Raw genomic sequence first — 18,238 nt, 5'->3', positions numbered from 1 at the left:
TTAACCAAACAACCACTAAACTAGTTAAGAATGAAGATACATATTGAGTTTGGCAAAGAAGTGTTCAAACCTAAGGCCATTGGCAATCTGTGGTCTGTCCCCCATTTTTAATTGGCCAATTGCGATCCTAAGTTCTTCACAAATCAATTTTTTTTTAATAACATGTAACTAAAATTGACCAACATGCAATTGATAGGTGATACGGCTAATTTTAATATGATAGAGTTAAAGAAATACATTCCCGCTGTAGTGGGAGACCTAATCTTTCTGTATGTGGATAAGCCTGGGTTTGGCCTGACCGTCGAGGATTTTATTAGAAATATATGAAGTGAGTTCAGAATTCAACTTTCTTCATTGAAAGTGATTTATATGTGTGTCATGCACCGTTGTTTTAAAGGTGTGAGTCATTGTTGACCTTTACCTGTGAAATATGTTTCACTGTAGATTTTTCTTTGGTGATATTGAGAACATAATCACTGCACATAGTGTTGGTTTTTTTTGTTTGTTTTTTTCACTGGGATTTTCTCTCAGTGAGAGCTGACATAGTGCAGCGACTCTCCAGTGATCAGGATCGCCCCGGCCTAATTGAGTGCAACAGTTGTCAGAGTGTTGTCTGTTAGGATGGTGACAGGCGTCTGAAGAAAATGATTAGTTTTCTGTTGGCAGAGAGACAGCTCTGGATGTCCCAAACTGCAAACTAATAAAGGGGGGAAAGCAATAAAGCTCGCGGACAGCAGGTTTGACTGTTTTTATAGACAAATCAATAAAATGATAAATGATGGAAAATAACGGCAACTCAGCTGCCGATTTCTACTGGGGGTTTCAGATCATGGTCTTTACCCTACACACACACACACACACACACACACACACACACACACACACACACACACACACACACACACACACACACACACACACACACACACACACACACACACACACGGTTGTCTCGCTCTCTCGCACTTGTCAGTCCCACACACGCTTGCACAGCACGTGCGTCTTGTTCAAGCGCAGTGACATACAAACGGTCATGTAAGGTTTTATCTGTATCGTTTGCATCAAACTCATTATTAGATAAATAACATTGTTTTCTTTCTCTGGTGTGCTTGTGTGTCTTAGCTAACAGAGTAAATCTCCCACTGTAAATCTTATTGAGACCAGCGGGCCAGTGTCAGGATCAATACCGGGACAGGTCGTCCTCAGAGTCAGTCTCTAATTGGCTCAATTTCAGTGTGTGTGTGTGTGTGTGTGTGTGTGTGTGTGTGTGTGTGTGTGTGTGTGTGTGTGTGTGTGTGTGTGTGTGTGTGTGTGTGTGTGTGTGTGTGTGTGTGTGTGTGTGTGTGTGTGTGTGTGTGTGTGGTCTAGTGTATACGGCTGTAAATAACTAATGGCGCATTCAGTCATCATTTTGCCTTTTAACATTTGGAAACTGTGCTTTGTGGTTGTGTGATAATGCAAAGTCATTACAATGTCTGTTTATCATTTGATCTTTTCCACTGTGGACATTTTTTTTTTTTTGGTTTTGATCCCAGTTGTTTGTATCAGTTATGGGTTTGAACACTGTTTTGTGGAACGCCATACCTTGTAGATATTATGTGATTCATGCATGAACACACACACAAAAAAGAAATTGACAGAAACTATAGAACTGCCGTAAAAACAAATAGATGAGTTTTTCGCACTGACATTAGCTTTTCTGTGTGACTATTTTACAATACACTATTAGAATAGTCTCGTCCCGAGAGAAATTTATCATTGAAGAGCTATTGTCTTCCTTTAAAAGCAATGAATCACCTGTACTGCTGCACAATAAGACATGTTTTCTTCACGGGAAACAGAATCCATTGCATCTAATATTCTTGTGTCTGCTTTCTATCATCGCTGCTACAAATGTACCAATCAGCCAGATAGGTGAAGTAAATCCATCCTAATCGTGGCACCTGTTTGGTGCTGGTGAATAAATATCAGGCAACAAGTGAATATTTTCTCCTCAAAGCTGAGTTGTTAGAAGCGGTACAAATTGAAAAGTCTCAAGATTTCACTGAATTCGAGTTCAACGACAGCTCCTCGGAAGTGTTCACACTGTTCAGTGGTCAGTTTCTATCGAAAGTGGTTCAAGGAGGGAAAAGGCAGCTAAAACCTCTGCAGAATTTAACGGTGGTTCTAATGGCTGATTCGTGTATGCATTTTTGACACTGGAACGCCTGTCACATTTGATAGGGCAACAATAGAATAGCGAACAATTCAGACAATGATGAACTGAAGTTTGAAAGTGTGGAAGAAAGTGGAAGAGTATACCCTGGACAGGTCGCCAGTCTGTCACAATAACGAGATGCAATAACGAGAGCACAAATGGGGAACAAGTATTATCAGTTGTCTAATATTACCTGTGGTATCAACCTCTTTTAGGTCTCACTCTCGGCACCGGCGGTCTCGCAGTAGGAGTGACAGTCGCAGCCACAGAGGAAGCCACAGCCGCAAAAAGAGCCGCAGCCACAGCAGAGACCGCGACCGGAGCCGCCGCAAGGGCCGAGACCGCGAACGGGAGAAAGACAAAGACAAAGTCCGGGGAAAAGACAAAGATAAGAGCAAAGACAAGGCCAACAAAAAAGGGTGAGTGGGAAATTTTGCATCATACACTTTTTAAATTATAGGGAGTCTTTGAAATGATCTTGCTTTTTGCCTATATTTTCGCTAAAGTTCCAAGTACAGACAGATGCACTGTGCCTGATCTTATAACAGACAGTTACTGAGAGCAGCTATTCATGCTGCTGAAAAAAGTTTCTAAATCTGGGATTTAATAGCTTGTTGAACTTTCTTTGGCAAAAGTAACTACAACAAAAGTCTTCCATTATCACAGTGTGAAAATGCTAAAAATGTTAAAAACAAGGGAACTTGCACCATTCCTCCTTGTGGCTCTGCTTTAGCTCAGCCATGGTTTGAGGTTGTCTTTGGATATCATGATGCTACCTCCGCCATGCTTCCCTGCTGGGACAATGTTCTCATGTTGTGTTTGTAGTTTCACACCCAACAAAGTGGGTGTTATTCCAAACAATCAAACTTTACTTTTACACAAGCCAATTTCTATGTTTTGGATGCATTTTTTTGTTTTTTAAATCAACATTGTTTGAATGTTCTCACCACCCATTTTCTATACTACTTCATGGCACGCACACATGAAAATGTTCAGCGTTTCTAATAATGTGAATTTCCACCTGTCTCAAGACAAATTTGCTGATTTGGACTTGAGATTTTCTAACCTCTGACCCAAATTAGCTTTTTCTGTAGTCATTAACCCCAGAAATGGACACTTCATGACCCCTGGGCTCTGTTCTTTGTGACCCGAGAATAAACAGACGTAGGGATATCCAAACAAGTCTCAGGTTTGCCCAGCTCAATCTAAACTGTTGCCTGCACAGGGGAACCCAATATGTTGGCGGGTGTAATACAGGCATATAGATGGAGCTTAATCTCGGCGTCTCCGGCTGTCCATCCATCACTCGATCCTTCCATTCATCAATCCATCATTTCCTTTCTTCCTCCATATCTCCTTGCTATCATGCATTGTGCTTCAAGGACCTTGTAATGCGATACAATTCCCTGCTGTAAGAGAAAATGTCATGCCGATACAAGAATAGATGAAGGTTGGGAGTGTGGTACAGGTTCCGTTGTGAAACAATGTTTTGGTCACTAGATGATGTCTGATGCCTTTAACTCCACTTTTCACCCTCCGGACCCGGTTGCAATAAGTCTGGAAACTTAACAAGATCATATGCACCTCCAATGTTTTCGTGGTTGCTCCCAAAAAAAAGAAAAATACAATAAATGAGACAACGTTATTAAAGTGAGAAAAGTTGGCAGAGGACATCTTCTCTTTCAACTTTTTGTCTTCCAAGAGTCTGTGATAGAGACCAGGAACAGGTTCAGGGTGGTGGAGGCTTGAAGAATGGTACATTGTGTTACAGATGTAACTACCTTAGAGGCCTCTGTTTGCTTCTACCAGAATAGCACATTCAATCCCTTTCCAGCACGCCGCCCTCTAATGTGATCGGAGGCTACTGTAATGCGACTGCTACCCAATTGTTGTCTGTCATATTGAATGGCACAGATGTGTGAATCAAACTATGGATCCCCAGAGTGACACAGGCCAGCTGTTGTACTGCATCAATTCCAGACTGTTGAGTCTCACAGGTAAACTGTGCTGGACTCAGCTATAGAACAGAAGAGAAACTAATCGTTACATAATTTATTAGCTTATTCCCCAAAAATTAACGAGTGGTTATGTGGTCAAAATGCCACATGCTGCTTTGTTTTAGCTTTAAAATGAGCTTGCATTGAACTGTTAAGGGAGCAGATTGAAACACTTGTCTTCATTGATTACCTTCATATAATTGAAAATCCATTAAATGATCAAGTTATGGGTTGTAGAACATGAGAACTTTAATTCATGTTTAATAGTGTAAAAATCAGCAACTACAATAATTAGTTGACTAATCTAAATGAATTGCAGGGTATTTAAATGACTCCTGCTGTTGCATGATTTTATTGAAAATTATATTTTAATTAATAATAAAGACAAGGAAAAAAATACCCGATTGACCCAAAAGTCATATGTACAAAAAGTTGTAAAATAGGTTAAATCTTAGCTTTAAGTGTTCTAGTGAACAGTGGTTGTTCTGAAGGTTCAAGAAGCAGATTTGGGATTAGAGGTTCACTGGTTCAGATCCCAGTTCACCACTGTGCGTCCTTGAGCAAGGCCTTTGGCAGCTTGCTATTCCTTGCATGTATAGTTACGATTAACTAATTGATCAGTTACATGCAGAGACGTAGATATCCGTAAGGGATCAATAAAGTTTTCTTTATATATTATATATATTTTCAATATTTTCGAAACGTTTCAATATTTTCAAAACTTGTCTTAACTTGTACGTTTTAACTGACATAATTTATCTTCTGTCAATTTTGGAAGTAAGATACTGTTCTATTTTCATCATAATGACTAATGCACTACAAGGACACTATGTAGAGGGTATGGTGTTTTTTTTAAGACAATGGTCATAAAGACAGTGAAAGTTTGGCAGTCTGATCTAGGCTTGGAGCTTTTCTGTGTAGGATTGGGATGTTCTCTCTTCCATCCTTTAGAGCTGCTTCATTTAGAAGGGGATCCCATAGCTCCCTCGATAGTTCCCATTTTATCCATTTAACTTGGATAAAATAGATTTAATTGATGGATATGAGCCTCATATCTACACATTGTGAGGCGGGATGAATTGATTTCCAATCAGTTTCTGAAGTAACTCCATAAATATTCACATAAATTAAAGATCAACTTTTGATTTTTAGAATATATACAGATGTTATTTCAGCTATTTCATCAGTGGCTGTTTGTTTTTCTTAAAGCAAGACCGAAAAGCTACTAATATACAGCTTTGACTGCCGATAAACTTGTCAGAGGGAAAATATTTTGAGGGAGGATTTTCACTGGTTTCACCAACAGAAACATGCAGTAATAGCCATATGGCAATTTAGGATTTTATGACCGTTTGATCCGAGTGAAAATGAGCTCCACTCCTCAGATGTATTCTTGATGCAACAGTGCAGTCAGATGATGAAATTTATCACTGTAGCAATGGCTGTAAAAGGGAGAAAAAAAACAGTGCGGGATATTGAAGAATATTTTTTAAACTTTGCTTTGTCAAACTGTCACAGCACTTTCTACACGACTTTCTCTGGAAAATGTGAAAGCGTGCTGTATCTCATTAAGTGAAGTAAACACGAGGAAAAGAGAAACTGTATCCTTGAAAGTAAGTGCTCAGTGAGATTTTTAAAACACGACTCATTTAATTCATTCATTAGACATGTAAACAAAACGTGCATTGGTTCCAAATGGAGGTTAATCGTCTGTATGTTATTCAAGCTATGGTGTGAAAAGAATGAATTTGTGCAGTTCGGGTAGGAAAGATGGAATCCATTTAGATTAGATAAGATACAACTTCAATCATCCCACACCAGTAAAATTCACGTTACAGCAGCTCAAAGGTCAAAATATACAAATATTATACCAAGATAAACAATGAATATGGAGTCAGTTTAATATAATAGCAAAAAACATCACTTCTATAAATTGACTTTAATTTTAGCATAAACAAGTTCAAGCACAGACTACAGGAATACGTTGCAATTTTTACAAGACGAATGACCAACTCAACTTTTCTTCAGAAAGAAATGCTAGAGTGATCCTCGTTAAATCACTAAATATAATCACTTCTCCCTGCAGTGATCTGTGGGATTTCTGAAACCTTCAGTCTGTGTGTTTTCACAAATTCACTGTTGCATTTCCTTCAAAAACGTAGCGTACCCAAAGCAATCCAGCCAATTCCAGCAACCTATGTGTGAAAGCAGGGTACAACCGGAACAGGGTACCAATCCATCACAGGATTAAAACAGAGAGACAAGCAACCATTGGAATTTACAACTAAAGGCAATTTAGAGTCACCAATTAATCTAAAAAGCAAGTTTTGGGAGTATGAGAGAAAACCAAAATATCTGGAGCAAATTCACAGGAAATGCTCAGGAAGAACATTCTCACTCCACACAGAACTGGCCAACAATCTCAACCTGGACTTGAACCGAGATAACACTGAGATGCCACACTTATTAATTTTAATGCAGTCAAAATAGTTTTTCTTTATCAGTTTTACAAATAGCAGTTACTTTAACAGCAAAAAAAAGCCATTTATTGTTTTAGGTATTTTTAAAATACACTATATTGCCAAAAGCATTTGCTCGCCTGCCTTCACACGCATATGAACTTAAGTGACATCCCATTCTTAAACCGTAGGATTTAATATAATGTCGGTCCACCTTTTGCAGCTATAAGAGCTTCAACTCTTCTTGGGAGGCTTTCCACAAGGTTAAGGAGTATGTTCATGGGAATTCTTGACCATTCTTTCAGAAGGGCATTTGAGAAGTCAGGCCACTGATGTCGGAGGTAGAAGGCCTGGCTCAAAGTCTTTGCCTGAATTCATCCCAAAAGTATTCTTTCGGGTTGAAGTCAGGACTCTGTGCCGGCCAGTGAAGTTATTCAACATCAAACTGGCTTCTCCATGACTTTGTGGACCTCGCGTTTTGCACTGGTGGTCAGGCATGTCAGAACTGGGAGGGGCCATCTTCAAACCGGTCCCACAAAGTTGGGAGCAGGAAACTGTCCAAAATGTCTTTGTATGTTGAAGCTTTCAGAGTTCCTTTCCCTGGAACTGAGGGGCTGAGCACTTGGAAACAACCCCACACCACAATCCTCCCTCAAACAAACTTTACACTTGGTACAATATAGTCAGATAAGCACTGTTCTCTTGGCAACCTCCAACCCCAGACTCGTCCATCAGGCCGCCAGACGATTGGCCATATCGCCACTGTTCTAGAGTCCAATGGTGGTGTGTTTTCCACCACTGCATCCAACGCTTTGCTTTGTGCTTGGTGATGTTATGCTGGGTTGCAGCTGCTCGGCCATGAGAACCCTCCATGAAGCTCTCTACGCACTGTTCTGGAGCTAATCTCAAGAGCGTATGGAGTTTGAAGGTCTGTCACTGTTGACTCTGCAGCACGTCGGCGACCTCTGTGCACCGTGTTTCTCAGCGTCCGCTGACTCTGTTGGGATTTGTTTTTTTGTGGCTGAGTTGCTGTTGTTCCCAATCACTTCTTCTTTGTTATCGTAGTACTAACAGTTGATTGTGGATTATTTAGCAGGGAGGAAATTTCATGGTTGGACTTGGTGGCATCCTATCACTGAACCATGCAGAAATTCATCGAGCCCCTGAGAGCGGTTCTAGAAATATTCTCCATGGCAACAAACTTGATTTTATATACCTGGTGCCATGGAAATGATTGGATCACCTGAATTCAATGATTTAGATAGTTGAGCAAATCCTTTTGGCAATATACTACATGAAGCCTTGAGCTTTGTAATCTGGACAAGTTGGTAGCTTTGGTGGGTCATCAGAAAACCTCAGAGCTCCATATTTCTATGCAAGACAGAGTGCTGTGGTTTGCTTTTAAAGGAAAAGTGCTCAATTTATTTGAAGCTATTACATCCCGCCTTTCTTAGATCCGTATCAGGAAAACAAATAAAGCTAACAGTGAAATGTAAGGCCAGCAGACTATATCTATTTTCTTATTAAGGCTTCAATATCCTTTAGCATTGATAGGGATCTTCCTTTTTATCTCTGACCCTGCTTTAGCTTGTCTGTGTGCATATGTGGTAGTTTGCTTTGTGTTTGTGTGTGTGTGCATTTCCACCTGTGGCGGTGTTAATATATTGCCAACTCTCTATCCTGCCATCTGGCCTTGCAGTTTACTTAAAGCTGTGGTGATTTAAGGACTGAGTAATTCTAATACAGTCATGTGGTGATGGCACTGCCATGTGAGAAATTGTAATGTGCATGTGTTTGGTATAATATGTATCACTCTATTGTTTCTATCAAAACTAATACCTGGTATTTTTGTTCTTGACTCACAAAAAATCTTAACCTTGAATGACAATGAAATTAAAGTTTTTAACTTCATGCATCAGAAATTGACAATTTATCAGTAAGGACAATGAATGCACTGTGTGGAGGCGTTAGGAGAAAAAAATGGGGGTTGTTTATATATTTCCAGGACTTTTACCTCAAATTTTACTGGAGCAGTATTAGGTAATCTCTTAAGATTCACTCTTTTTTTCCAAGAAGTTAAACTACTGTGATTATTACATAATAATACTCTATTTTGCCCTTTGTGGCTCTTGAACTGCCTCTAGAGTCTGGGTATCCGTAGACACAGCTTTAGCTCTATTTATGGCCCTCCGAGTGTTATAACTGCCCAAAACCTCCCTGACATGGATGTTCTTGTTATTCCCCACATGCTCCCACTGGAGTTGAGGTGCCTAACATGTCCTACTGCAGCAGAAGAAAGGCAGAAGCAGCTAGATGTTTCAGGAATATGTAAAATAGACTTTTCTTTTTTTCTTTTTTTTAACTGTACATCCGCTCTGTGACAAGCCACTTCTTCTTTATTCCCCAGTCTTTTCCATTCTTCCTCTGTTCTTAATACTGGTGGGGGTAGAGTTGATGTGAGCCCTGGTTCCTTTCCACTTGTGTGCACGTACACACTGTAACACTCCAACCTCATTTACATCCAGGTTTCCTTGCTGGGTGATAGGAGAGGAGTGCAGCCGTGCCATGTTGATGGCGGGGCGGGGCGGAGAAGAGGCTCAGGAGCTTTATAGTGTCTGTCAGGATGAAAGAGGGGCCCCCTCAGAGCGGCACCCTGACACCGACTCTGTGTGTGCGCACATGTGTTTGGTGTTGTTGTCATTAAACATTTAAGACTCCTCTAGTATGACAGCAGGCAACTTGGTGCTCCAGCGGCATGTTTTCATGCAAAATTTATTGAAAAAGACGAGCTGCTGTTAAGAGATCTTGTTGCCTTTCACCAGTGGCAAAGGGTAACTGGGTGATTTTGTGTGTCTGTGCGTGTGCGTGTGTAATCAGAGTTGTGTTTGTCAGTAGGTCAGCTTTGTTCTGCATAATCACCTGGATTAGTTTTCACACTGTAAAAATAGCCTCCTTAAGGAATTCTTACTGTGAGTCTGAGTCTTTTTTTCTGGTTATTGATCATTTTGTCAACAGAAAAACACAACATTTTACTCTGTGTTGTTGTTATGTACTCACTGAGGTGGAATCGCTACACTCACTGTGCAATTTGTGTTCTATGTATTTTTCCAATATATTGTTTGGGATTCTAAAAGACAAGTTTTGGAATCGCATGCAATGGAAATACTGAATAATGGAAAATGTACTATTAAAGAATAAGCTCTAGTACACAGCCATAAGTGCAACTGGATGAACGGTTTTAGGACAAACAATATTAGTGAAATGTTGAAGATATTTGCTGTTACTTTGAGGTTTGAACCCTTCCTGAGATATTGTGTACAGATAACTTAAAGACATTCTAAGACCTCTGGCAGATTTGAGAATGTTGCTGCATTCTAGAACTTGAATCGCTGTGAGATTTCCAGAAGCTCTGGTATCAATGTTTGACACACCTACTTCCTCATGTCCTGCAAGAGCTTTCTCATAAGAAGAAAGCTCTTGTTAGACAGTGAGCATTTTGTCTTGTTTGGTGAGAGCTTGAATCACAGCGAGATGAAGCGGAGCTACATAGACCCAGGCTGTGGGGGCTTTATATCTCTTAGTCCTTTAAAGCTTGTAATTGATAAATTGGCTTTAATTATATAGCGTGATTACACTGCTTCAGCAGTTTAAAAGCACTTACACTGTTTATCAGGGTCGCATTTTACTCAATCACATACTCACGATTAAAAGTAACTCAAGGTTCAGTAGCTTGCTCACGGGCACTTTGGCATAGGGACAGGTGAGATAGGGGATCAAACCACTGACCTTCGGATTGGATGATGGTCTCTCTGGATTTCCCCAATGTCTGCTGCAATGTCTGCTAAATGCCTTCTTCCGGTTTCCACATTGAGCGTTCACTTAGTGTAGTTCCACACTTAGTGTAGAGCAAGTTTAATTCTTCGTCACCTGTATTTGTCAACGTCTTCACTTGTTTCTCTAAATCAGAGCAGGAAAAAAAAAACTGTTTAGTTAACAAGTGCACATCTGCCCCGAGGCAGATAATTGACAGAAGTTTAATTTGAATGTAACAGCGATCTTCACCTGATGTTTCGACCCAATTCCCACCTGTAATTAATGAGCAGAAGTGTAGAATCTTATGTTAACAGATGGCGTTTCTCTACTGAAAGTGACAGGTTTTTAGAAATATTTTTTAATTACGAGGACTTCTTTTAAAAAAGGTTTTGGCATCATTAAGTGCTGTAGTGGCTCAGACTTTGATCAGGCTTGAAGGAATTTGGTTAAGTTATGGACCGAGAACAGTCAGGCCCCGGTTTTTTCAGATTTCCTTTATATTGTTAATACACTCATACACATAGGTGTGCATACTTTCACTCTGTCCTCGTTCCTATCCGTCACCCTCTCCAAACTCAACTCTGAAGTCAAAGAATTTGTCAGCCTTCAAGAGGGAGTCTTCAGCCTTTTCTTTGCATTGGTGTCAGCCTCGTTTTTCTCTTTCACATCACTGAGGTAGTGGTGAAACGTGTGCTGGCTACGTTGTTTCACATCCTCAATCGGACAGATATGTCCAATTAGGCTGAACTCCTTGTACGTGCCGGGTCACGGGAATGCAATGGTTCATCTCACTCAGTGTAATGTCGTTTGAGTGAGAAGTGGGCATTGGCCAGGAAGCAACGGCACAGAGGGCACTGTGGAGACCTCTCATGGTAGCAGAGAGTCGCCTTTTTCCCTATGCATGTAAAACTGGAGTTGGTATAATGAGCTTAGGGTTAAAGAAATGAAAGGGCTTCCCACTTTTCATTAAAGGCTTTTTTGAAGGCCTCATCTGTGAATGAATAATTTTCTCTGCCATAAAGGAGCCGTCATTCAAGAGCCTTCATTATTTTCACGCAATAAGATATTTTATGAGAGCTGAGTTGTTGTTTTTTTTGTCTTTTAATATAAAGAACAATTTTCCAACATTTTTGTGATATTAACCATTTCCACCAACCTGCCCATTGTCTTTCTGTGAATGCCATTGTTAGGTAATTACTCTCATTATTGTCTTCTGCCCATGATGGGCTGAACAGAGAACAACCTCACCACGGGGGCCCCGCCAGTACCTGCAGGCCTCAGTTTGGCTAGAGATGCTCAGCCTTAACCTCTGGAAGCCTGGATGCTGTGAGGCAGAGAGAAAATAAAACAACACCCCAGACACTCCCCCGCGCGCGCGCGCACGCACGCACGCACGCACGCACGCACGCACGCACGCACGCACGCACGCACGCACGCACGCACGCACGCACGCACGCACGCACGCACGCACACACACACACACACACACACACACACACACACACACACACACACACACACACACACACACACACACACACACACACACACACACACACACACACACACGCACACACGCACACACACCCACTACTGTTGATTTTTCTCTCCCTTCTCGCCGCACTCCGAGGAAATGATTGTCTGCTTCTTTGCCTGTGTTGAACATCTATCAGCTCATTAGTGTTGGTAATACACTGAGAAAGTAAGTGTGTGTATGTGTGTGTGTGTGTGTTTGCGGGTATGTGGCCCCTGCCTGCGGCATCCTCTCAGCCTAGTGGGAAAGTGTGTATGGGTGGTGTGGATGGAACCACTGGCTGCTGTGTATGTGTGCGCACGCGTGTGTATGGGTGTGCGTGCGCTGCATTATGTTGTTATGCGTGCTTGTCTCCAGTCTTGCAGGACTCTAGGCTGTGTCTAGCTCTGGAGTGGGTCTGGGGAGGTAAGAGAGACTACAAACACCGTCCTCGGAAGGTTAGGATACACTCACATTGACTTAAATCAATGAGCTGTAAGTGTGTGTTTTATTTGTGTGTGTGCGTTGGGGGGTAGCCTGGTGGCCAGGAGCAAGATGGGATGTGGTTGAAGCTGTAGACCAGCAGGTGTGTGTGTGTGTGTGTGTGTGTGTGTGTGTGTGTGTGTGTGTGTGTGTGTGTGTGTGTGTGTGTGTGTGTGTGTGTGTGTGTGTGTGTGTGTGTGTGTGTGTGTGTGTGTGTGTGTGTGTGTGTGGTTTGTTAGGGGGTTGAAATAGGACTGATGCCTACATGCAAAGGGTGGATACTGTGCATGCTCACACTGGCAGACACAAACTTCGGTCCCAGTTGAGTAACACACGAACATGCAGAGTGGTGCAGCTGGAGTGTTTCTTGGCCCATGGCTGTGTATTCATTAGCAGCCTTACTTTCACACTAATAATGGGCATAGATTTGAAAGAAAACGGCAGGGCCACATACACACAGTAGATTTTGGAGAGACTTATGTGTGTGTACACAAACACAAATCAGACTGATTTTGAGAGCAACACAAAGATCCCTGACTCCAAGGTAAACCTGTTTTTGGAATCCGTTTTAATGCGAGGCGTCTGCTCGGATCTTTGACTTTGTTTCAGATCTTCGTCAAAGGAAAGAACAGGTCAAGACGACAGTGCAGTCTGTAATGAAAGTGCAGCAGATTTGTAGTCGGATTGTTCTGTGAATGTCTACTTGAGGCTCCCAAAATCAATATTAATGCTACTTAGTTGTTAATAAGGTCTTCATTCGAATTTATTACTTTCACCAATGCAAATTGAGGCGAAACTATTACGTTTTTGTCCACATTTATTTGTTTGCATCTATGTATTTAACACCTTTTCACAAAAACTACTGACCTGAATTGCGTGAACTCTTCAGGGATGATTGGTCGTCATCCATTACCATTTAGGATCGAAAAGCTCCTGGAGAGATAAGATATTTACACCACTGTGGTTCTCCGTGGTGTACCATCAATCAGTACTATAGCACCTAACTCGGTTCCACAGTTCGTGGAACTAGCTGCCTGCTAGCACACGACTGGCATGGTGATGTTGCTCTCTGACTGGCAAGTTACCATCGATATGAGCTAATGGCTAACATGCCAGCAATGCTAACTCAGCGACACAAACAAATGGGGCGTTGGCGAAGGTATAAGTTCTCCGAGTGCACATTCCAGTCAGCAGTTGGTCTCTCTTAGTGATTTTAAATCATAGACTGGTTAATTTTTTTTTGGGCTCAGCAACTAAACTTGAACTGGTCAAAATCTGCATGCAGAATGCTTGAAATGTTTTCAACTTTGTTTGGAGTGGAACCTTGAAGTTTTAATCGCTATGACTGCTTCTGCCACCTACTTTCCACTTAATTCCACTTTGTGCTTGAGACATTTCTTCCCAGTTACACATGAATAGCTATGACTGACTAATTCAACTGACGTCGAGATCAAATGTCAGCAAAGACAGAAAATGTTCACATGTACCTAGATCTCTGCTGTTGACGAGATTGCCTTTATGTCATGTCTCAACCAATTAGAGCTGAACCACAACTGACAGAAGTGGCTGCTGTGGACTCGTATTACTGTATTGTTCAGAATATAAGATGACGTTCCTTTCACATATTGTATTGTTGTATTGTAAGGAAAAAGGTTTAGAGATGCATTTAAATGCCAGTATATATTTTATGAAAGTACCCATTTTTTCCCTTAAGTACCGTATTAGAAAAACAGCATTAAACAGCTGTTTGATGGTTTTTTTTTTTAATACCCTCACAAACATACATAAAGCATGCCTAAAGGCTCACATTTCTTCAATGAAAGGGAGTAAGAAAGCAGTGACACCTGAAAACTTCAATATAGCAATTTATAGGAGTACAGGAAGCATATTTTTGATTTAACAATGCAACATGCTGAATATTAGACCTAACCAAATATAATGATAGGAGACCAAACTAAAAAAATATGATATTATGATCATGTTCTGTACTGTCACTTCTCTAACAAACTCAATAAAACATGAATTTGCTCACTGTGGCCAATGTATTTTTTTAAATTTAGAGATCTAAAAAATACTCTCCCTGCTACTGTGTGAATGTACATTTCTGATTAACTCCAATTGTTCTAATAATCGATAAACAAATGGTTTCGCAAACTTGTTTATATTGCTGTATTTTTAGAATAAAAAGTCACAGCACACTACCTTTCAAATTCATTATAAGATTTCTAGTGCAACAATGAAATTAGTCACATATTATCACCAAATAATCATGCGATTAATCAACCGATTAACTGTTGCAGAGCCCTATGAGAAAAAAACATCATTAAAGCTGAAGAGTGTCTTAGTAGAATAACAAAACGCAATTCTGTTTCGACAATGAGGGAATAAAACAGTGTCTGAGGATGACCTCTCTATTCGGCGTGCAGTTTGCATAGAGAGAGAAAAATCTGGCCACTTTTAATCGCAGGAGAGACACCCTGAGTGAGCGATAGAGAGCTGTGACAATCCATTTACTGCGCTCTGTAATCTGTTTAACCATTTAGTGAGTTGTTAAGGGAGAACGCACACACACACACACACACACACACACACACACACACACACACACACACACACACACACACACACACACACACACACACACACACACACACACACACACACACACACACACACACACACACACACACACACACACACACACACACACACACACACACACACACACACACACACACACACACACACACGGAAGAGCCCTGCAGGCTTTGGTTTGGTGCACAGGACATTTTGCTGGGTGGATTCACGACAGTTGCACATCTAGAGTAGTGTGTGTGTGTGTGTGTGTGTGTGTGTGTGTGTGTGTGTGTGTGTGTGTGTGTGTGTGTGTGTGTGTGTGTTTGTCTATTTGTTTGTGTGTGTTGATGTGTTTGAGACCTGCTGTAGGCATTGACAGAAGCCAGGCCTGGAGCGTGATGACAGAGACCTGGCCAAATAGAAGATCCTCCAATCCAATTACCCTGTTCCTCTCTTTCATTCTCCACTCTCTTCTTACCCCCCCCCCCCCCCCTCTCCTCACCTTTCTCACACCTGGCCTCTCCTCTCCTCTCCTCTCCTCTCCTCTCCTCTCCTCTCCTCTCCTCTCCTCTTTTACGGCGATGTCTTCTCAGGAGCTAGTGAAGGCAGCCCTGGCTGCTGTTGAAGTGGCTGGCTGCTCAGCTTTATGGATCAGAAGGGGATGCAGGCAGGATTATAAGCAGCAGGTTATGAGCAGGAAACATGACAGGCCAGCTCCGATTTAGGAGGGTTATGTAAATGTGCTTGTCAACAAAATATGTTTTCCTGCCTTCAGTATTTCTCCGTCTCCAGAAAATCGGGTAGTTTTAGTTGGGAGGAAGCAGAGCGGTGTTGAAGGCAGGGAGGGAAGCTGAAAGAGCAGATTGTTATGGAGAATGATGTGTAGAAGAGACACACTGTTAATGTTTAATTTTCGCCAGACTCCAGTGCTTATTCATCTTCACCAGGGGCAAGGAAAGGTGTTGACTGAAGTCTTTATGAGAAGAGCTGAAAGTGAGAATACATTATAGAAAGAGATGTTCTTTTTAGTTTGTGAGAGCGTGCATACCAACAAAGAGGAGAGACGGGGAAGGAGGAGAGTTTTGAGTTTGCTCTCGACGAGCTTTCGTCATGCATTTGACCTCTGCTGCTGTGAGACAGAAATACAGCTCTGCAGGTCTTGCCTAATGGCATTGATCACTACAAGAATACCTCCCTCAGACGGGGTAAACAGCACACCAGACATACAGTTAAGTACCATGACTCAGTTGTGGAAGTAAATATTGCCTGAGAGCAGTGTATAATAATCATTCTCAGCGGAGGTTTGAAATCGACAGCCATTTTCAGGGGATTCTCTTCCGTGCAGAAACCCGTCGAAACAAAAGGAGTTATGTGTGTAATTACCGATAACGCAGCAACGGGCGCGGGTTTATTGTGAGGCATGGAAATAGTTATTGGTGTCACTGATAGAGCCCGTAGTCTCAGACAGTTTATATCGAACAAGCAGTGGCCACAGGAAAGTCATAAAGCCCCTCTCTCTCTCTCGCTCTCTCTCTCGCTCTCGCTCTCGCTCTTGCTCTCTCTCTCTCTCTCTCTCTCTCTCTCTCTCTCTCTCTCTCTCTCTCTCTCTCTCTCTCTCTCTCTCTCTCTCTCTCTCTCTCTCTCTCTCTCTCTCTCTCTCTCTCTCTCTCTCTCTCTCTCTCTCTCTCTCTCTCTGTCTCACTCTCTCTCTCTCTCTCTTGCTCTCTCTCTCTTGCTCTCTCTCTCTCGCTCGCTGCCACTTTTTCAGCGTAAGTTTAGATCTGCGGACCGATGTTTAATTCATTTCTACTAATGTCTCACTTGCTCTCATTCCTTCCCATGTGCTCTGTCCTGCTCTCTCGCCAGTCAAGTCCCTGTGGTTATTTAATAGAGTTAAATCACACTACACTCTGCTTCACTCGTTCTCACACACACTCACACAAGCTACTGGCACTTTCCCACTGACAACTTTATGCCAGTAATGGCGGTTTCAATTTTTGTATTATATGAGTCTTTATCCCAATATCGATGATACGTGAAGACACAGATACATGAAATACGATGAAATGTAAAACCTCTTCGCACTAGAAGATTAGGTTAATCTTGTTGGTTTCACAATGGTAAAAAAATGTGCAACAATTGAGCTCTTCTGCTATATTGCTTCATATTTGAAGATCTGGAAGTTGTTCAATATTGCTTTGTTTTTCGTGGGAAACAAATGTGTTACAAATGTGTGACACTCTGGTGAGTTTTGTTTGTGATCGGACAGTCGTTCTGCAAAAGTCCTAGCACTGCTGTTGGGACTATTATATCACAATAATGCTCTATGTTTGTGCTTTCCCATAGTTGATGCATTTTCTAAATATTAACAATATAGGTGTTGAGGCTATGAAATGTATGCATAGCAAGTCCGCAAAAAAAAATGTTCATGATCCAACATTGATGAAAAATAATATAATGAAATTGGGGTGGATGAGTTGAAAATTGACAATGCCTTCACTTTTCTTTCCAAGTTGATCTGAAGTAAAACCAAAGCTGATAAATAGACCAACTTTTTCGCACATTTTGAATGAATGAAGTTTTTTTTTGGTTGTTTACATTCAATAATTACGTATTCCTTTCTCACAGTTCTCACTACCAAAAAAAGGTTTGGGCAGAAGCAATGCTTTTTTCTTTTTTCTTTTTTTTTTTGCACACCCACAAAAGCTTTGTGTTTTCAGAAAAAGGACATCAAATGTAATTATTACAAATAGTGTACCGCTGTTCTGCCATCATGTACGGGCAGCTCAGCCTCTGGCTTGATCACTTGATCAAAAACCAAGCAAATTGGGTTGGTGGCAAGGAATTGGTCCAACTCAATAAAGCGTTAACTTTCTTCTGTGATGAGATGGACACACTTCTACCAAGAATTAATATTAGAAGGCATGGACATGGATTTGTTTTCTTTTCTTTTTTCTTTTTACATATCAATTGTTCCTAAAACGGGCATGTCTGATGTTTGGAAGTATCAATGTCTTTTAGGATTGATTCACACATAGACCAACATTCAGCCGGCAGTGATGCACTCGATGTGGAAATGAGCTGTTCATTCTATTCATACTCTTTGGCATTTATATTTACAAATCACCAAAATCTGTTGTTATATATGACATTTAATATGTACAATTAAAAGAGCTTAATCGGGCACGGATAGATGATC

At 41.2% G+C, this 18,238-nt stretch overlaps 1 protein-coding gene across 2 annotated transcripts in view; it reads left to right on the top strand.

Moving 5' to 3' along the window:
- rsrc1 (arginine/serine-rich coiled-coil 1) overlaps window positions 1–18,238 on the top strand; it is a 142,894-nt gene that overhangs the window by 27,551 nt on the left and 97,105 nt on the right. For both annotated transcript variants that reach the window (XM_080514291.1, XM_080514292.1), the window contains exon 4: window positions 2,413–2,616. In XM_080514291.1, the coding sequence (XP_080370417.1) occupies window positions 2,413–2,616 (204 nt within the window). The remainder of the gene's footprint in view (window positions 1–2,412; window positions 2,617–18,238) is intronic.

This window comes from Blennius ocellaris, assembly GCF_963422515.1.
Source record: "Blennius ocellaris genome assembly, chromosome: 2".
Classification (NCBI taxonomy): Eukaryota; Metazoa; Chordata; class Actinopteri; order Blenniiformes; family Blenniidae; genus Blennius; species Blennius ocellaris.
This window is presented reverse-complemented; position numbering and strand designations above follow the sequence as displayed.